Below are 21,956 nucleotides of genomic sequence, written 5' to 3'. Positions count from 1 at the left end.
GTCAATGGATCTATGCAAGTTCTTCTAATGAAATAATGGTCCTGGCCCAGTCATATTCAGACAAGAGGACCAGAGGTTAGCCCTATTGGGAAGGGGTACTATTTAAATATCTTGCAGAAAGTCTAGCTCACAAATGTTTCTTGATGATCATTTTTCATGGGCCAGAATGACCCTGGTGAGCTGAATGCCACATCTGCCTTGACCACTGTGTCTCACTCAATTATGTGGTGTCTCCCTCTCTCTTCACTGGCAACATTTAATAAGCATGTAATGAATCATTTTCTTTTCCATCATCCCAGGGTCAGTATTAGTCAACAAATAATTAAGTGATGGCTGAGTTCTACCACTATGGTACCAATTTCAGGAAAGCATAGAGAGTTAATCATGACCCACAATTTGAATTGAATTTGATGGGTGGCCCCATTGTTCAGAGCAAAGTGGTAATAGAGCAAGGTTAGTTTTGATGCATTCCATTTTCACATCTTCACAACTTGACATCATAATAACTTCACACAAATTTCTCAAAAATGTATTATTTTGTCATAAAAGGGACATTGAAGAAGTATTACTGAATTTTATGTAGAAAAGACAAATCCACGTAATTGCACAATTAATGGTGGTTTACATCTAGAGACACTGTGATTTTCCAATAGGTAGTGATTCTTGTCACCTTACTTGGACACTGTCTAAGTTCTTCGTATTTTGTCCAAGTTAGATTGTAAACTAGACACACCACCCCAGGAAGATGAATTATGGCCATTTTAGTGGCCGGGGGGTATAAGTGACATCGAAATTTTCTAAATCACTCAAGGCGAGCTGAATGGTTATATACTCAAGTGACTCAGAACATGGTGTTAAAAAACTCATACCATAGTTGTTGTAAGATCAATTGCTTGGTTCTCCAGATTTCAAACTTTTGTCAAACTAACAAATCATATTCTCTGAAGACAAAGGTCAGGAATATATGTCATGTGTGACTGAGGTGGACATTATCAAAAGCATGTGCCAACAGGCACAGAAAGAATTGCAGCACAAGGTATGGGATGACAGTACATAAACCCACGGAGTGATTCAACCCCTAGGCTCACACGTGGCCTCTGGAGAGGTCTCTACCGAAAACAGCATCCCAGAACCCTTCAGAAGAGCCATGACAGCCCTGGACCTCCTCTCGGAATGAGTGGAAAAGATCACTCCTGGGTGTGGTCAGTCTCCCAGGGAAATATCAGGATTGGACAATCACGGATAATCATTCCAGTTAAGCACATGTTCATACTTCGCTTCAGAATCGGTGGGCATCGTGGGGCACCTGGGTGCTCAGGACAGAATGGGCTGCTCCTCAGAGTTAGCTGCTGCCTGGGGTCTGTGTGAAAAAGATGCGCTCCATTCATGTCTCTGGGTGAAGCAGGTTTCCAAGGCTCTTAAGAAGAAAACCTCTGGAAAGAAGAATGTCCCTATATTTAGGATTCTGTGATTCAGCCTTCACTGAAGGAAGAGTTGAGGAACAGGCATGGAAAGGAAAGAGAAAAGATCAGAAAGCGAGAGAAATCATTTATAGGACTCGGGAGTTAATTACTTGAATTATGCACTTCCGAGAGAGACCTACGACTTCAGTATTTGAATATACTCATGCTTAGTAATTAAACATTTACTTTCACATGAGATTTGTTGAAAGAATGTTTAATATGATAGGAGATCTATTATTGAAAATTGTTATTTCATTTTTGATCACCACTGATCTATTACTTTTTCCCATTTATTTTGGTATCTAAGTACAAGACAATTTATTTTTTATTTTGATTTTCACACATTTTGTATTAAATGGAAACTTTTAGATGTTCCTATGCTTAATGTGGTTTTACTCTTATTTTCCTACCCATATTGCAACATGATTTCAGACCAGAGTTTTCAACCTGAAAGTTAAAATGTCATACTGTACCATTTTCAAAGTATACATATTTTTGAAACATTAGGAAAAAAACATGTGGTAAGAAATTTCAAAATGAATACATCCCTTAAAATGTACTTTTTTTACATTGGACATTATACATCTCTGCAAAATTTAGTGATCCTGCAAATCATATATTAATTTCATGTGTTTATTGTTTTGGCATAATATTATTTGAATTTATTTCTGTATAAATATTCCAACTTACAAAATACCTCTTATTGTTCACTTCATGTGTCGACCTTAAGCACGCAATGTAATGAGGTTTGATCAATGTAAACACCAATTGCAATAATGCTCCCATCACCCTCAAAATTCTCTTCTCCCCCCTCCCAGGGATCCCTGTCCACGAGGGGGAACCACTGTTTGATATCATCAAGACTTCACCTGTTCTTGAATTTCAACAGATGGAATCCAGCAGGAGTGGTTCTTAAGATTCATGCTGTGGTTTGTATCAATATTTCATTTTTTAAAAATCAGTGAATTCTATTCCATTGTATAAATATACCATAACTTTTTATTAATTCTCCAGGTGACAGACTGGTGTGTCTTTTCCACTTTTCGCTAGTTAATAGGAAAAGCTATTATAAACAAGACTTTTGGAAGTATTAGTTTTCTCATTGCTAAACAATAAGAGTTGTTGGATCATAGAGTTGATATAAATTTAAATTTATCATAAACTCCAAACTGTTTTCCAAAGTAACATTTTACACATCTGAGAGTTTCAGTTACTCCACGACCGTTCAAATATTTGGTGTTAGTCTCTTTGATTTTAGTCCTTGGAGAGGTGAGAAATGCTACCTTATTGCTGATGCAATTTTGGCTTGCTTCATGACTAATGATATTGAACATCTTTTCATGTGCTTATTGGGCCATTTGTACATCTTATGTGTGAAGCATCTGTTCAAGATTTCTGTCTGTTTTTCAGTCCTTTGTTTTTTCTTTTTTATTGAACTATAAGAATTCTTTAAAAAATTCTGGATCCAAGACATTTTTCAAATATACATATTCTATATATTTTCCCCCATCCTGTAGCTTGCATTATTTTTTTTTCAGTAGTGACTTTTGGAGCAGAATTTTAAAAAATAACATCCAATTATCAATAGTTTCCTTTTATCCTGAGTACGTTTGTGACCTAAAAATTGTTACCTACACTGAAGATACGCTCCAATATTTTCTTCTACCAGCTCTGTAGTAAATTTTACATTGAGGACTGTGATCATCCTAAATTAATTTTGCTATGACATTTGTTATGTGTTTCTGATGAAATGAATCTTTTAATATTAAAAATGTCCTTCAATATCTCCAGCAACACCCCCAGTCTTGAACTCTACTTTGATATTAATATGATAACACCGGCTTCCTTATTGTGACTTTTGCATGGCATATATTTTTCCATCTTTACATGTTTCTTCATTTGTGACTATATTTAAAGTGATTTTTTTGTTCAGCATAAATCTGGATCTTGCTTTTTTTTTTATCAGATCTTCCAATCTCCACCTTTTAATTGGAGTTTTGGGTCTATTCATGTTTAAGGCAACCACTGATATAATCAGGCATAATTCTACCACCTTGCAATCTATTTCTTTTTGTTTCATCTGGTTTTTATTCCTGTGTTCCTCTCTTCTTGTCTTCTTTTTCTGTAAGAATTAGTCTCTTGTTATTAGAATTCCCAATCAACACATGTATTGACTTTTTGTTATACCTTGTAATTTTTTAGAGGCTCCCTAGAAGATTCCATGCAGCAAACTGCAACGTGGGGTTTCTGATCCCCAGGCTCTGTACTGTGTACTATCTTTGCTATGATCTTAGTATCTCAAGGTTACTTTTAAAATTTCGTTTCAGAAACTAAATACACACTTTCAACAATCAAGTCTAGGCTTCCTGTAAGCTCATTAATAATAAAATTGGCTGTATTTTAATTGTCTTTCGTTTCTGTCTCCTGCTGTTATTGAATTGAAATTCATATCCCACATATTTCCAAAATAGTTAGAATTGACTTCTTAATTAAGCATTACTTAAAATAGAACAATCAGAGCACTGCAACTAATCCAATAATCCTTCTTAGGGGAGTGGGTGGGTTTTCAATCAATTATCAGTCAATTAAGAAACAGAAAAGCTTCCAGCTGGTTAAGAGAAAAGAGGCAACTCAAGGGATTACAGGATTACATACGTATTAGGGTAAAAATAACAATAACAAATAAAACAAGATTATGATGGTGGGTTGTCCAGCTGTCTGACCAGCTAAGCAGTTGTGGTCCTCCCCTTAAAGGTCTCATATTATAAAGTGCACTTGTATGAGAATTTATTTATGAATCCTGAGCCAGTGATCAAAAGAAGATAAACAAGCACAAATAATCCTGCTTTAAATGCTTAATAAAAAATTGTTAAGCATCCCTACAGTTTAATCATCCAACGATTAGTAGGTTAAAAGGTTGGTTGGAACCAGTACCTACTCCTGCTTTTGGTTGTGTCAACATTTGATAAGAAATACACCCACATCCAGCATTTCTTCACACAAATAATGCCAATGTTTATTTTCCTTTTAGCACCCAGAGCCCATTCTTAAACTCTGGGCTCTGGAAGGAATCTAAGTATCAGCTTGAGTACAAAACTTATCATATAAATTCCATGGGGCACTTTTGTTTAGATGTAATTCACTGAAACACAGAATAGACCCCCAAAAAGAAAAGAGCTGAATATTGTTTGGGTCAAGAATACGTCACTCACAGAAAGGGAAAACATTCTGGAAGAATCCAAATGAAAGAAGACATCCAATGGGTAATGCGGAAATCTTTGGAAGAATCTGATTTTGTTACACGCTCACATTTGTGAGCCTGATGTCACCCCTCACAACTCCTTTAGCTCTTAGATTTTCCTACAATATACCATTGAAAGAAGGTAAAGAAAGCTGGTGGATATTTTTGTACACCATCAATATAGGGTTAGCAAAAGGGAACTAATAGCTTAGGTTTATAAAATTCTGTCCAGAACAGACATAATTGTATTCAGCATTTGCAATTTAAAGGCTAAATATAATTCCATGTTTTTGTCTCCATATGAGAACTGTAACTGGATATAATTTGAATCAACACTGAGCAAACTCCAAGCTTGATATCTATTCTCCATATTTGAGTTCAGATATTTTAATATTAACTAATATCTTTTAATTTCTGAGTATATATTTTTTTAAGATGAGCCCTTCACTTGTTGGCTCTTGGGGAAAATATATTTAGCAGTGAAGAGAACTCTACCATAGCAGGGAAGACAGGTTTCTTTTTTTTTTTTTTTCATGTATTAGTTATCAGACTGTAGTGCAATAATGAGAGTCTAGATTTAAGATTGCCTTTTTATTGCTTTAGCCTGCTGAGCATGAAAATGTCTTCAACATTTCCCAGTAACTATGTAAATGCAGCGTGTCTAAAGAGAGTTGGCACGTTAACCACATCTGGCCATTTGGAGGTTATTTAATCTACAAGGATTGGCCCCATGAACCCAGCAACTCTTCTCCCCACTGTCCCAGGCACCACCTGGTGCTGAAGTGGGAGCTGAGAAAAGTGCATTCAGGTGTTTGGGTGCAGCAGAAGCAGATTCTGTCTCTTTCTGTAAAGCTAAATTGATTCTTCATTTGAAATATCATTTATTACTCTGACAATATTTTTTAATTTAACTCATTTTATTTTAAAATGTAGTCACTATCTATGTATTTAACATTCTGTTAATGCTAAAAAAAAAAAAGCCCAGGGTTTTGAAATCCTTGCCCATATTAATGTAAATTAGCATGCTTTTATAATAATGAACTACAAAATAAGACTGGATGCTAGTCATTCATTTCAATTCATTACTTAAAAAAAATCCTTTCAGAATGTCTTTTACTCAACATTTTAATACCAAAAATATTGTTTGATAATAATGCCTTTCTGTTTTAGGAAAGTAATCAGGGTTGACATGGCCACATAGCCAGCCCGTGGAGACTGGGTGGCAGAGGCACATCAAGGACATTCCCACACCAGGTGATGAGCGTCAGTTTTCCAGGTACGGGAAGTGGTGGGAGGGTGCATGGCTGAGTGTGTATGTGTGGTGAAAAGTTACGTTGAGGCACATTAAAAATTTTAAAGGGTTTATTTGGGCAATTTTTTTTAAAGTTAATTTTTAAAAATTTGGGGGGTGGGTAATTAGGTTTATTTATTTTTAGAGGAGGAACTGGGGATTAAATCCAGGACCTTGTGCATGCTAAGCATGCACTCTACCACTGAGCTATACCCTCCCACCAAATGAAAGGTGATATATTTTTTCTTGTTTTTTCTTTTTCTTTCTTTTTTTTTTTAAATAATCTTTCTTTTTTGGGGGAGGAAGGGGTAATTAGATGTATTTATTTACTTATTTTAGCAGAGGTACTGGGGATTGAACCCAGGACCTCGTGCATGATAAACACGTGCTCTACCACTAAGCTATACCTTCCCTGCCAGGGCAGCACCAAACCCAAAGTAGTTAAGAGGCTCCACCAAGTTCCATCAACAGGATCAGGGGCAAGGAGTTTACAGAGAAGACCCAGAAACGAAGAGAATGATTTGATTGCCTATACTTTCAGCAGGTTTCTTATTTGGGAAAGTCTGGAAGGCTGCTTGGTGCTAAGTTTCACTTCCTCAGATGTCAGTGCATCAGCTCTGGCTTGGGGTCTGGTTTGCTTAGACAGGCAATCCAGGCATTAGAACCATCACAGTCCGATGGTCTCCCTGTTTAAATAGTGCATAGAGGAGGGGTGCCGTTCCAGGCAGGAAGAGGCAGGTGGGGAGTTTCAGAAAGGAGGATGGGATGGGGACCTCAGGGCTTCATGCAGCTCACTTCATCTAGAGCTTAAACCAGGAGGGATGAAGGCATTAGAGACCTGACAGGGCTGCTGCTAGCAAGCCCCAGCATTTCACAGCTGGAGGTGGTTTTCTTACATAGGTGACGGGACATAGCATGGCCAGATATTGGCTCCAGGCAGAGCACTGGGGGAATGGATACGAGCAGGCAGCAAGGCAGGTGAGAGATTCTAAAGACTTGACTAAGGCAAGAGAGTGGGACTGTGGAAAATAGGGGAGGCTTGGAAGAGACTGTGATAAAGTTGGAGGAACGATGGCTGTTTGGATGTTGGCACGTAACAGAGTAAGAGAGTGGAGGACAAGTCCTTGTCCCAGCTCAGTCATCTTACAGATGGTCACAGAGGGACAGGAAGGCTTGGCAGGCGTGGTTTTAATTTCAGTTTTGGACTTGCCACCTATGATGGGGGACCGTTTAAAAGGGAAGTGCCTCCTGAGGTGAGTATGAAGATGTTTGTGTACCTCACGTGCTGCAACACTCAGTGTGCTCCTTAAACATTCTACTTGGGGTTCTTTTGGTAAACTTCCATTTAAGAACAAAATTTCCTGAATTTGTAATAGGGAATCTACAACTCAGTTCACAGGGATCATAATCTTTGGAATTAAATTTAGGAGCATACTACTTTTTTCAGAAATGTTAGCAATAATAAACAAAATCCAACAACCAAAACAAGCTTCTTCTGAGCCGTTGTCTTCATCTTCCGCCCCTCAGTTTGGGCAGGCACGGTCGGCATTAGAGTGACCGCCCACGGGGGTGACTCGCCTCACTCCACCTTACCTCTTCTACCTTGTTGTCGACTTCCCGACCATGGTTCAGCTGCAGAAAGTAGATGAGATTTTCAGTGGACACTTCATAAATCCTGAGTCTTCGCTGCCTGGAATTGTTTTGCCTCTGATGTATTACTGGGAGCTAAAGCACCAGATTTCATTTTTCTCTTGAGAAAACCAACTGTGATGGTACTTCTCTACACACTTGTCCTGGACATATTCAGCGTCTCTTCTCATACAGGCTGCGACCTTTTGCTATACTGAGTGAGTAGAACTGGCAGCACTAGGTGCTCAATAGTGGGTGAAAACCTTGCCATTTTAGGATTTGAAGATATTGTGAGATTTTTTAAAAGTATGAATGTAGTGCCAATAGCAAACACTTATATGCATATAACCTCTTCAGGACCTGGGCAATATTTCTATCAACTTGAGTTCTGATCAAAGTCATCTACTAGCATTATTTGCCAACTGTACTCTTTTCTTTAAAGAATAAAATCACCTTATGTCTTCATTCATTCATTTAATCATTAATTCATCTAGCCCATATCTATTAAGCATTTACTACGTGTTTGGCAAATTTCAGGTAATAGAGGTATAGCTAGTGATCAAAAGAAACAAAATCTCTTGCCCTTAATTAATTTTTCTAGTTAAATTAATTAATAATTCTAGTGCGGGAAGACTGACCACATTAATACAAAAATAAGATTCATGTGTGTCTACTGATTGCCATGGCGTACTGCTGGAACAGGCTCACTCTTGCATTTATACCAAAGGAATTAGCACTTGTTAACAAATGCCTACATACAACTTAAGAAACTTTTCTTAGGGCATAATTTCCTTATTTGTATTCAATGTAAGTGATTTTTCCCCCCTTGATCTAAAAACATTGATTAAAATCCATCCCTTTATCCATCCCAGAGTAATATAAACGTGTCAGAAAAATCCTTGGAATAATTGGTTCATTCTTCTTACTTTACAGAGAAATAAGTTGAAGCTCAGAGATGATTATGACTTCCTTAAGGATATATAGTTGGTATCAGAGGTGACGCAAAAATCCAGCACTTTAAGAAAGCTATTACAAGAATATTGACAATTTTTACAACAGTGTAAATACAAGAAGTGAGTTTGTTATTTTTGAATTCAAGTATAAAACCATGAATCAAACATGGTGGGGTGGCTTAAAATCTTAAGCTAAGTTATTTGAATTGAATGAATTCAGAACTGGGCAAAAATAGTCACAATTCTGTCCTAGCATTGTTTTTCACACAGACTGTTTCTTATCCCTCAAAGTACATTATTTATCAGTGTGAGAGTATAATTAAATTATTCTCTCATTGGCTATTTTAAGGGACACCTAAAAGGGATATAAAAATAAAAATCAAGATATCTGAATTATCCACTGGAGCTTGGTAAATAAGCCCCCTCTTCCGGTACCTCCCTAGGCAACAAATCCTGAGCACACATCTCTGCTCCATGAGTCATTACTTCTTAGATTACATTCTCTGAGCAGGAGCAGAGAAATCAATATCTCACACAAGGTTGCTGACGTGCTGGGACTGGTAGTCATTAACCTATTCTCACGCCTCCCACAACTCACAGAAGGAATTCCAGTGTCTCGGTGGATTTTGAACCAAGTTCTTTCCTAACAAACTTGGGAACGGCAGGGGGATTTTGTGAACGGTCTGTTTCAAAATACTTGTACCACCTTCTCACGTATTCAGGACTGTAACTCCCAGTAAGTCACCTGAAATCAGATGTTAAAGATGAGTCCATGAAATATTTATTCTATTTTGTCAGCTGAGAAATAATTGATCAAATACACCAATCAAGTAGGATTTTTCAAAGACATGTCGAGATCATCCCACACCAAATGGGAAAGAAAAGGAATACATTAAGGGTCCATTCAGCCATGTTTTCTTGGATGCTCTAAAAACTGCATTGCAAAAAAGTTCCTTAGTGAGCTGAAAGAGTTAACGAGACTTCCAGGAGCCACAAGCTGGCTTTGGTTGTGTGGCTTCTGTATTCACAGACTCTGGTTCAATAAAAATGTAAATGTTATCTAGGTACACAGAACATATTTCATGGTGATAATGAATCTGTTGACATACTGTTCATACTTTATTATATAAATTGTAGTGATGTAGTTGCTGGAGAGGGGAAATACTCTGTGCTCGGCCCTACAGGATGCTCTGGGTTGGCACATGTCTGTGCCTGTCCTTGGCACAGTTTGCCCGCCTGCCTTTAATCAATCAGAGAACTGTGACATTGGGAAGAGCCCAACGGCGTCCTTATTGACTGAGCTAATATAACTGGATTTGGAATAGGAACTAGAAGATGGGTTATTTTTAAAAGCAAAAGCCATCGATTCAAAAACCCATCCTGCAGCATAACTAGTTAACAGATTTCTAATGACTCAGGTGTGTCATAGTGTGTGAGAGAAGTGATCAGATTAGAAGGGGACAGGTGGCCGGCAGCTCCCAGGTGGGGGAGCCTGCCTGCTTGAACTCAAGCCTGCACCTCACCCTCACTCTGCACCGCAGGCAGAGATGTGAGTCCTGTTTAGTGTCACCAGCTAGCAGGAACAGCTCTCTAATTTGCGGAGCCCAGGGCAAAATAAAAATGGGTGACCCCCTCGTTCAAAATCTATTAAGAATTTCAGGATGGTGACAGCAGAACCTTAAACCAGGCATGGGGCCCGTGCAAGGGCACAAATCACGCTCGCATGACGCCTGCTTTGCCTTCCGGGTTCTAAGGATGGAGGGCTGCCCTCTAGTGTCGCAGGAAAAATGATTTCTCCTTCCTAATGCTTCCTCTTTTTTTTTTTTTTCCCCTCTTTCCCTACTCCTTCAGGTCCAGTTAGAGCTTCCGCAGCTTTTTCGGGCATTTTGTCACAAATGAATTGATACAGAGTAAATTTATGGGCGAACCCCTTTGCTCTCCAGCCCTGCTACACAAGGGCACAGAAATGAACCATTGAACTCCTTGGGGTCCCTTTAGTTGCATGAGTTTATATTCCATGCTCCCAGCTTTGTACCAAAGGGCATTTTTGATTCCATTTCATGCTGCTTGGAGGTTATTATTTTTTTTCTTTTCTTTTTTCCCTTCAAACTAGAAACTGTTGTGAACTTTTTAAAAGGTTTACTTAGTGCCACTGATTCTAAAATGCTGATAGAATAACTCTAATAATTCTATTGGTTCATATTTTATTTTGTATTAAGCATAAAACTACAACAGAGGTCCAAAAAGCCCAATATAACCTCAGGAAACCTGATATAGCTTGGTTTTTATATTACATTCCTTCCACGACCTTTGTCTACGATGCTGAAATTTAAATTGTACGAGAGCAGGGGATGAATGTTGATTTTTGCTCATGTTTTGGTTTTTGTAGCCCTACTTTTCAAAGAACATTGGACATTCCTTCAAGAGTCCTAGGCATGGTCCATGCTTCCCCCCTGAACATCTGGCATATGATAGGCACAAAATAAATATTTGTTGAATAAATTAATGAAAGAATGAGTGATAAAAAAATCTTATAGGGGTCAGGTGCAAAATTCTCTCCATGCAGAGTCTCTTTAAATTATACTTTGCTATTATACTTAACAAGATCTCCTAAAAATCTTACAACAACCCCTTTTACCATGTGGAGAATATGTATATATGGTATAGATACTGGTTGTTAAAACCTTCCCATTTTCATGTGGTGTATGTAGACTACTACTCAGCCATTAAAAAGAATGAAAATTTGCCATTTGTGCAACATGGATGGACTTGGAGAGCATTACGCTAAGTGAAGTAAATCAGACAGAGAAAGACAAAGACTGTATGACATCACTTATATGTGGAATCTAAAAAACACAACAAACTAGTGAATAAAAGCAGACTCACAGATATACAGAATGAACTAGTGGTTACCAATCAGGAGAGGAGTGGGGGGAAGGACAGTTTAGGGGTAGAGGGTTGAAAAAAAGGGTTATTAAGGGATTGTAAGAAATCATGTGTGTGAAACTTTTGAAAATTGTAAAGCACTATAGAATTTAAAGACGCTTTCACTCCAAAATACAAAAATGCCTCACTTCCCCACTAGAGACGAGAAAATAATTAAACATGTACTTTTCCCTCACAAGTCTTGCAGTCCTTTTTACCATAAACCTAAATTACCGATTATTCACTTTTTCTTCTTTCCAGAGTGGGCAAAGGCAGCTGTTTATCGATACGAAGGATGAAGAGACATTGAGAATTGGAGAGAAGATGTGGCTCTACCACGAAAAGACCGGAAATGCGCACAGACCTCGGGCTGAGCAGGAGGGAGAGTCAATCCCACAGAGGCTGCGTCTAACTTCCCGCTCCCTGGGCTTCCTTGGGAGAGACCAGGCTCTTCCATCAGTGCTGGCTTGCAAACCCTAAAATCCCCTGGTCCAAGAGAAAGAACTGAGGCCAAGGATGGAGTCTGGACCCGCGGGGAAAGGTTGAGGTTGGAATTACCCGAGTTACAGTCTATACAGCCCGGTGTGGGGGTTAAACGGGAGAGCAGGCAAGGTGGGTGCGGGCGGCAGATGCGCAGCTCTAGGAAGAAGGGAGCTCCGTTCTCCTGACGTCCAGGAGACGTCCAGGGTAGGGGTCTTCTCCCATCCGTTGCCCCCTCCCGTTTCTCCTGCTCTCCAGGTCAGGAGGAGGGCAGGAGGTCAGGAGAAAGGCGCAGGACCAGGAGGAGCCCCGAGGGGCAGGGCTGCCTGCGGGGCGTCCAGGGCCCGGGACACGCCCCTCCCGCCCCCTCCCCGCCCCCCAGCCGAGGTCTCGGGCGGCCAGTGGCGGAGGGTCGCCTTTCTCCGGTCTACACGCCCTGAGCAGAACAGGTATTAACCTAGGCTAAAAATTAAGCCCCTGTTAAGGCTCCAGGGCCCCTTGGTGGCCTGGGTCTTATGGTCACTGGGGGCATGCAGTTACCCAGCTCAGTGCCCTCGCCCGGCAGGGGGACAGGAGGGCCCACGCGGGCAAAAGGGCAGTTCGCGAAGGTTCTTCATGTGCTAGTTGGTGCCCCGGGCTCAGACCTCCCGACCTCCGCCCTCACTGCGCTGGTCGCCTCCTGAGGAAACAAGTACGTAGCAGCCACCTCCTGGGCTGTTTGCTGTTCGCACGAGACGGGAGGGTCGCGGTGCCTCGGATTCCTTAGGCTTGGGGAGGAGGTGGGGTTTGCGGGCCTTGGGGCCAGACAGCGTTTGAATAGGAGGAAGCCTCCAGAAGGGTGGGCTCCCTTGGAGAGCGCCAGTGAGCGCCCCTGCCGCCCAGGGAGAGGGCCGGCGTCTCGGCTCCCAGGCGTGTGGCGGGTGGGAGGGGGCGCTGCCCTGCTACACGCCTGTCCCCACGCAGCGCCAGCCCGGTCTCTAGCGCCCCCCGCGCCCAGTCCCCAAGGTGGCGTGGAGGGAGACAATCCCTGAGCCGACTCCGCCCTCCCCCGCGCCCAGCCGCTCGCTTTCCCCTGGCGCGCCCTCACCGTCTTCCCTGCCGCACAGCAGGGGCTCGCCGGGGATCTTGGACCCGCCAGAGGGCTCCCCCAAACTCCGATGCAGAAAACCTTGCCACCTCCGGTACCCCCAAAGTGACAAGCAGAAACTGCAGGGCGCTAGTGAGGCTCCCTACCGGAGGACGTGGCGGGGTGCAGCGCTCGGTCACACCCGCCTCCCTGCTCCATTGCGCATTTGGGGCTGTTCTCTGCCAAGGGGTCCCCTCGTCCCCTCGCGCCTTTCCGTCCCCCGCAGGGAAGTCGCCCCGCCCTCTGAGATAGGAGGAGCGTGGGACTCACACCCCCACCACCAAGCCTGCTTTACTGAGATGAAGAGGAGAGTGGGAAACCCCTGCCCACTAAAGGGGTGCGGAGGGAAGGAGAACCCCTTCTCCTAGTGCCCAGATGGTGAAAAGGAGGGAGTCCCTGCTGTTCTCTGAGTAGGGGCTACTAAAGGATGGGAGGTCTTCTCCCGGCTACGCTCTGAGAAAGTGGAAAGGAGTGTGGGAGCACCCGCCCCATCCCATCCCCCTCAGCCCACTCAGAGACTGGGGGGACTGGAGGACTGGAGGGCGAGAGTTCCCCCCCTCCCAGCACTTTGAGCTGGAGAGGATTTAGGAGCCCTCGTAGTCTTCTGAGCGAGGTGGTAGGTGGGGGGACAGAGAGTGGGAACCCCCAGGACGTGTTCAGGGGCCGTGCAGAGGACGGTGGCAGCCCTGACTGCACCCCCGCCTGTGCTCCCAGATAGTGGGGAGGAGGTGGCCCACGCTGAAGCTGAGTGAGGGCGGGCCGAAGAGGGGGACGTCCGGGGCCGGGGCGCGGCCCGTGCCCCCTCTGCCCCGCCCCGCCCCGCCCCGCGTCCCCGTCCGCCAGCCCCCCACCTCCCCCAGCGCGCGGCCCGGCCGTCGGGGGGCGGCGGTGGTTGGCGGCCGGGCTGCGCCGCGCGAGGTAGGGGGAAGGGGCGGGCCGAGCGCCCCCTGTCGCACCCGCCCCCTCCTGCGCTGTGGCGGCAGCGGCGGCGCCGGGAGCTGCCCCCGAGGCCGCCGCCCGGCCCCCGCCCGCGCGTCAGCGCGCCCAGCCCGGGGCGCCGAGCTCCGCCCGCGCCGGAGGGCCCTGCGCGCTGCCGGGAGCGCGGGCAGCCGGGCCGGCCCAGGCGGCGCGGGGGTGGGACGCGGGCGGCAGCGGGCGAGCGGGCGGCGCAGCCCCGGCCGGGCGCGCTCGGCGGGCGCCCCGCGAGCCGCCCCGATGTGGCAGGAGGCGATGCGGCGCCGCCGCTACCTGCGGGACCGTGCCGAAGCGGCGGCGGCGGCGGCGGGCGGCGGCGGCGGCGACGGGCTGCAGCGGTCCCGGGACTGGCTGTACGAGTCCTACTACTGCATGAGCCAGCAGCACCCGCTCATCGTCTTCCTGCTGCTCATCGTCATGGGCGCCTGCCTCGCCCTGCTCGCCGTCTTCTTCGCGCTCCGGCTGGTGAGTGGCCTCCCCGCGGGACCTGCCCCGCGCGCCCCCGGGCCCCGAGAAGAGAGGGACCTCCCCGGCGAGCCGCGTCCCGCCCGGGGCCGCCCCTCGGCCCGCGGCTCTCACGCCGCCCGCCTGCCCGCGGCCGATCTGGCTCCGGGGAGAACTGCGGGCAAGAGAAAAGTTTCCTTGGGAGGTTCTGTCCAAGATAAAGTTGCCGGGGTGTGGACCAGGTGCACGGACAGGGCGTGGGTTTTCCATCTCTGCGCACCCGCGGGCTAACTCCGTGGCGCTTTCCACCCCGCGCCCTTGCCCGCAACCTCGGCTCAAATAGGTCTCCATCCGAATCAGCGTCGCGCTTCTTCGCGAGGCCGCTGCACGGCTCCCTGAGCTGGCGTTTTAGTTTGGATCTGACGTTATTTAGCTCAGTAAAAAGCCTGCCTTAGGAAAGTGGTTCATGGCGAGGGAAATTAAAAAAAGTATATGATTATACATCTTTGCCTTTCAATGTGTGTTATTTGTGAGTTGGGATGTTGACCTGTTGTGAATCTTCCTTCTGCGTGTTTGAGAAGCGTATATGAACCGTTGCTTTTCTATTTCTAGAGAGGTTGGTTCATCGTGGTTACTGTTTCGTCCAGGCTATTAAACTGCACTGCATCTCTAGGAGCATAATGCAACTCAACAGCTCACGGCAGTTTTGCCAGTTTATATTTTTTCAAGCAGAAATCCTTGGCTCACCCCCTTGAGCAGCGAGGGGGAATCTGTAGATGGCGGTAAACTTCCTGTCACTGATCTTTCTGTTGGTCTGGTTCAAACTTTTACTCCGCCTCTGATATGTATGTGCAGACTGTGTGCCAGGCATCGATTATCCAGTGAGATATTTTTGGTCAGTGGTTGATTTGGGGATGTCTGCACTGAAGGATGTTTTTTTAGCTGAGGATATAAATATGCACCTGTATTCATGTCCGCGGAGCAAAGGAGTAGGTGTTTGCTTTTATTTCGCCAAGTGTGCAAGATAGCTGTCCCTGGTATTTGGCAATTTCTTCCTGATATCTTGAGCCAGATGGTGCTCAAATATTATGCATGGGAAAACTTGTTGTCATCAGTTCTTTAAAAAAGAATGGAAGTTTTGTTTTTCCCAAGCTAGTCAAGAGTTGTTGTCTTCTGATGGAATTCAGTGAGAAAAGAATGAAAAATAGAATGCAGATGGTCATGATGCCACTGGCCACAACTGATTCTTATGTTATACAACACAGAGCAGAGAGCACTTTGATTTTGTATTCTGGGTGTGGGTTCAGGGCAGCCCTCACCCCCTTACATCCAGCCTGGAGTCCTCCCTGGATGGGCAGCCTTGTCCCTCTTTGCCACTTTTAGGGCCAAAAAGGACTTGACAGAGACTTTTGTTCAGTCTTATTGGCAAGCAGATTCTCTAAAAGCATCTCCTTTTCATTGCCATTCTTGCAGGTTCTGCCGGGACATTGCTGCTTATGATTCTGTTGAATCTGTAATTCAAACCCGTTCTGGCTGGTTCTCTTCTAAATGGAAAAGGAGGAGCAGGTGATGGCCTATTTATAGCACCATTAATATATTTAAAGACAAGTGTGAAGTTCATGCCTCCCCTACAGACAACACTTTGTTTGCCATGATACAGATCTCTAACTTCTTAAACCTTGATCTGTGTAGAGTCTTGAATGGGTCGTCAGAGATTCCGTGCAGTCAGCTGTAAGCTCCCTTCTCAATTTGTCTTTGCTCTTCGTGTTTTTGTATACAGTTCCTTTATGTGGTGCACATGCTGGAGTGGTAGCATTTTTAAAAGTTTATTCAGGCATCTTTACTTTTCCTTGATAAATCAATCATTTCCACACATTGCTGGCTTTCTGCTAAATCATCTTACGCACAAAGCAGGCACTTTCCATGGCATGGCTGTAGCCCAGAGTGAGGTCTAGAGACAGTGGAACAGACCCTGTTTTTTGCTGCACCTGCTACACAATCTGACTACTGTGTAAATCCTTCTAGCTAAAGAGCTGTGCGGACACGTTCCAGAATCAGGAAGGGTGACTCGGTTGGGTGGAAAGGCTACCTTTGGGTGGAAAGGCTACCTTTACGTGGGAAGTGGGGCTGCTGGGCCTGGTGGGAACTGGGAAATGGGAGGAATGGGCACCATTATCTGAAGCGTCACTTTAGGAAGGACTGGGGCCGTTCTGAGCTCTGGACAGCTCATTTCTATTTTGCTTTTAGTAATACCATAAACAGGAGTTCTACTTTGCAAAAATGTTCTCCATCCAGAGAGTCAAAGGTGCTTAGGTTAGGAGCATTGGACAGTGTTAACACAGAGCCATGTGCGCGTGGAGTGGGTGAGTTCATGTCCCTGACCAGAGCTTAGCTTCCGAGAGAGAGCTCTGCCTTGGGAGACGGGAGGAGAGAGCTGCTTGGGACTAGCCCAAGTTTCCACCGTCGAGCGCTCTGCTAGAATCTCTAGGCTCTGATGTAATTCAGGAGCTTGGGCAGATCTATTTTTGCTGCCTGAAATCTTGGACAGATTCCTGCTTTCCCATGAATCTGCCAGAATTTGACTTCCATTAGACTTCCGTCAGATCTTGTAGTGGAAAAAGTCTGGCAGCTTTCTTAATGCACATCCATAGTCTCCCAGAACATTTGGATTACAAAATGATCTTAGTATCATCCAGGTACAGAGTGAATTTTTGCTATATGTCATTGCCTTTGTGTAAAGTGACTTGAAATATTTATTGAGAAGGAAAAAAGTCCGCTTTGCCTCGACTGAGTATTTCCCTTATTGACATTATTCACAAACTGCTTTCACTTAATTTCAATCTATGGTCAATACATGCATCTGCGTCATTGATCGTGAAGTTAAAATAATCTGCAAAGTATGTTATTATGCGGTAAACATAAACTCTGAATTGAAACTTTACTATCTTGCTTAACTATTTCTATGTAAAAAGTTATTAGCTATTAAATAGGTTTATCCCCATGTTTGTTAAGAAATATCAAAACATGAAACAAAGTAAATAGCAGAGATGATAGCATGTCTTGAATTTTAACTTCCTATCTAATCAATCTGGAAAAATATTTTCTTATGATGGAAGGTTTTGACGATGGTACCAGGCACGATGAGCAAAATTAACTTGACCTTTGGCATCGGAAAACTTGGAACTAATGAGACCGGACTTGAAGTTCTAAATCTTATGATGTCACTGTATTTTCCGGGACTGGTTCTTACTACTAAATGCAGGAAAACCTCTCAGAATTAAATCCTCTCTCATTTATCATGTCCAAAATCAGCCAGCTTGTCCCAAAATTTGCCTGTTGTTGCTAGGAAAGGTTGACATCAATTTTTTTAGTTTGTCAAAATACCAGCTGGCTCCAGCCAGATTTGTTTTGGCTAAAATTTATGATTAGAAATGGTCAATATTTCAACTGGAATAGAAAAATTTCATCCCTGTACATTTTGAAGAGTCAGATATTGCAGTGAAATAGTTTTTTCTTTTGTTTTTTTTTTTTGTTTTTGCTTTTTTGGTCTGTTTTTTGAGATTGGTACTAAAATCCATATGAATATATACTTTTATTAAATGTATATAATATTTTGACAGAACATAGTCTGCCTTCTCGCCTTTGCTGTGATTTGGTGTGCTAGATTCGTAAAACAATAACTGTAAGTACTTTTCATTACAAATCAACTGTCCGGCATCAGGTGCTTTTTCTTGGAGCAGCTGTGTCAGAGTGTTTCATTTTTCTATACGCGGAAAAAGATTCTTAATTTTTCTAAAACAAACAAACAAACAAATAAGCAAACAAATAAACCCAATCATTGTGGAGGGAAATTGGCTTTATTATTCCAAACACTATTTCAGCGTCCCCAGGGGGTGGAAGGATCAATGGGGAAAAGTCAATCCTTCACCCCTGTCTTGAGGGGTGGAAGGCTGGAGAGGCAGACGCATATGCCTGACATCTTGAAAGAGCAGGGAATACTCTCTGTGTACTTTTCCTAGCCCTATGATTCTGGAGGTGGAGGAGGACAGTGCATGCTCTCAGGAACTGGAGTAGAGGTAGCTAAAAGGTATATCTTCCTGCAAATTTCTATACATGCAGGAGAGTCTTACTGGGCAGGTGTTTGTAATTTGCAACAAGTATTCAGTATGTCATTTTTGTTGTAATTTTACTGTGGTCCAAACGAAAAACAGCGAAAAACTGTTACTTTCTGCAGGAAAGTTGGTTGTAATTAAGAGGCCTGGCAAGAAAGGATTTGAAGCACCCTTTGGATATTAAAGTGCATATTTTAAATTTATGCACAGTAGGATACCTTGCCTTGTCCATTTTAAAAAGGCAGAATGTAATGGTTAAGAGTCTCTGTTTGTGTTGGCATTTTGTCTTTGTCCCTTTCTGTCTCTGTGATCTTGGGCAAACTGTTTAACCCTCTCTATGCCCCAGTTTTCTTGTCTGTGAAATGGAGTGGTACCTGCCTTCTAAGGTGATGGTCCAAATCAGTGCACATGAAGCATTTAGAATAACGCCTGGCCCAGAGTATGCCCTCTGGGACTGTGGTCATCACTGGGTCTCCTGTAGTTGCATTTTCACTGCATGTTCACAGCATTAGAGCTGGAAGGGCGCTCATACTACAGAGGGGAACACTGAGCTTCGAAGAGGTCAGCTCATTTCTTCAAGGCCACGCAGTTGCAGAAGTGGGCATCAGACTTCGCCTGGGTGGACTTTCCTGGCGATCCCTGCAGATCTGAGATTCCCAGCTCTGGTCCTGGCAGGACAGCAGTTTTCTGGTTGAAATTTCCTGCTGAAATGAAAGTCCTCAAGCTTCAGTCTATGGAATGGAGTGACATTTCAATGTTTTTCTCTTTTAACAGCAACAGACTCTGGGTAGTGAAGCTTCCCCACAATGAGCTCATTGGGGTGGGCTTCCTCTAGGTCCGTGATGCTGCATGTTCCCAGGATCTTCCCCATTAAGCAGCGGGTCCATCTGTAGCTTTGCTTTTGTTGCCTAGGTCCCTGGCATTGAGACCGTGGCCTGTGAAATCCACTGCTGTTGAGCTGTGTGTGAAGCTCTCGATTCCCACGGAGGTTTTTTAAATCAGACGTTCTATTTAAAAGACAGAGACAGGGCTACCGCTGATCTGTTACTTTGATAAGGGTGTTTTGTGGTTGTTAGTCACTTTGGTCTCTTTGATCAGGAATGGCTAGTGATGGGATAGTCAGAGCTGGGTGTTCGTGCATGGCCCACTGGTACACCAGTCCTTATTCTAACTTGATACTGGCCTCAGCAGAGTTCGCCGGACTTCACTCCTTCCTTCGCGATACTTAACGGAGTGCCTCCTGGAGCCAGCGCTGGGGTGGGCATCCTCCTGGGTAGCACTCCTCCCTGAAGTGACTCGTCTTGGGCACACTGCCATTTACCCCTCTGCCCTAGGCTGACCTGTCAGCCTGGGCTCCGATGAGCCTAGAGCATCTACTTCTGGTCCCTCTAGCTTCACTGTGTTTGCTCCAGTGCCTCCCCTCACCTGGCAGCCTCCCCCCGATGCTGCTTCTCCAAATCCAGACGCTCCTTCTGGAGGGGACCAGTCCAGCCTGTGCTGCGCATTCCTGCCTGTGCTGCTTGCTGCCTGTGATCCTGCAGAGCTCGTTAATTACACGAACTGACTGAACCGCTGCATTGCTGTTGTCTGATGTTCAGAATGGTTTTGTGAGTTCGTCTCGTCTCCTCAACTAGTGATTAGTTCTTTTCAGGGAGGGAACTTAGCTCTCCCCATATTTAACACGGCACTAACCTGGTCGCAGGTGCTTAATTAACGTGGGTAATTTAGGGTGTGGATACGTTTCCCTTAGCAGCTGTCGTTCCCCAGCGTGGAGCCTACTGGTTGAAAGTACAGAACTTTGTTACTGGACCCGGATCCGGTCTCAGTGTTGCCACTTAGTGTGTGTTCCCGACAAATTCATTTTATCTGCTGTGGCCTCAGTTACTTCGTCTGTGAAATAAAATGGAGAACACAGCCAGACGCAGGGAGCTCTGTTGGGGATGAAGTAAAGTGGATCATGTGAACACTGAGCACAGAGTGGGGCAAGTACCTAACCCCAACAGATGTGGATCACTTTTGTTATTCTGTTTGCACCACACAGGGTCCCCTTGTCAAGGTCTCCTTTTGATGTATTTCAGGCTGACAACTGAATGAGTTCTAGAATTTTAAAATCTGGGTGTGAAAGAACAGGGGATGAGTTTCTGTTTACGTGATAAATGTGACTGTAGTTTTGAATTATGTTACAGAGGGACAAGCATAGATCGTTTGATTAAAGTCATGCTTTGACCTAAGTTTCCCATTCTTTAGCGCTGAAATGCTGCCAGATTGGCACTCATATTGACCTTCATAATTCTGAATTTTATTAGCTTTGGGTAATATGTAAAATCAAGAGGAGTAATAAGATGCTATTTACCAGATGATTTTGTAGTATCAAAGTAGGAAATTGACACACATCTCTGGTTTGCAGCCACCAGGTGCATTTGGGAGGAGAGAAAAGGATTGTTGAGTCAGCCCTTGTGTTTGATCCGTTTGACCAAATTACGACTTCACTAATGTTGCGTCAGTGCCCTCTTTGTATAAGGATGCGGTAAAAATCCCAAGGAAGGAGACAGAGGAGAGGTTCAGAGGAAGACTTCATTAGCTCAGTTAATCGCCGGCCATGTGACAGGTGATCACTTTTGCTCCCTCTTTCACTTGGGCTTACACTTCCATCCCCAGAAGCCAGCCTCAGGTGAGAGAGAACGGTGGACAGAGTAGCACGAGGCTCAGCCTGCAAAACCATGTGAGCAGCTTTGCCATCTAGTTTTCTGACTCTGCGCAGAGCTCCAGAACAACAGCGCCGAGACAGAACCAGGGTAGAGACCTGGGTCACGGCTGTTGGGGGTGCATAAGGCCAGTTGTATCTCAGTGTGGAACCAAGTCACTTTTTGAAAACTTGGTGCTTGAAATGGAGTCTCAATTATTAGCTCAGTTAAAATCTGTTGAATGAATAATTTATCGCAATTGAAACATACACACAGAAAGTACAATAGCTTTTTTGTAGAACATTGAAATTCCTGAGATTTCTCGAGATGGTTATGGTTGTCCGAGAGAATCCTGTGAATAAGTCAATCTCTAGCGTTATCGCCCTACAGAAGGTTCCTGGTGTGGAAGAGGCTGGATCAGCACTATGGTGATGGGACCCCTGACCGCAAGGTTTTGAAATTAGAACCTCGATCCATTTCCACCAGTGTCCTTTCCCATCCCTCAGCCATAGTGATGTCGGAGTATCACAGCCAGGACAAGCCAGAGCTCACAGGTGCTGGCTTTCGTTCCTATGTGTTTACCCCAAAGGCCGAATTATTGTGTGTATTTTAAATATACTGCATTATTTTTTA

The 21,956-nt window shown here is 44.3% G+C and overlaps 1 protein-coding gene and 1 non-coding gene across 3 annotated transcripts in view; one reads left to right on the top strand and one right to left on the bottom strand.

Annotated features, from left to right (window-relative positions):
* Positions 1–6,334: 6,334 nt before the first annotated feature.
* Positions 6,335–6,407, bottom strand: TRNAD-AUC (transfer RNA aspartic acid (anticodon AUC)). The gene has a single exon. It is a non-coding gene; the product is annotated as a tRNA-Asp (tRNA).
* A 7,561-nt stretch (positions 6,408–13,968) lies between these two features.
* Positions 13,969–21,956, top strand: part of ADCY2 (adenylate cyclase 2) — a 378,139-nt gene continuing 370,151 nt past the window's right edge. For both annotated transcript variants that reach the window (XM_072958875.1, XM_072958874.1), the window contains exon 1: positions 13,969–14,548. In XM_072958875.1, the coding sequence (XP_072814976.1) occupies positions 14,324–14,548 (225 nt within the window). In that variant the 5' untranslated portion in view covers positions 13,969–14,323. The remainder of the gene's footprint in view (positions 14,549–21,956) is intronic.

This window comes from Vicugna pacos, chromosome 3 (assembly GCF_048564905.1).
Source record: "Vicugna pacos chromosome 3, VicPac4, whole genome shotgun sequence".
Classification (NCBI taxonomy): domain Eukaryota; kingdom Metazoa; phylum Chordata; class Mammalia; order Artiodactyla; family Camelidae; genus Vicugna; species Vicugna pacos.
This window is presented reverse-complemented; position numbering and strand designations above follow the sequence as displayed.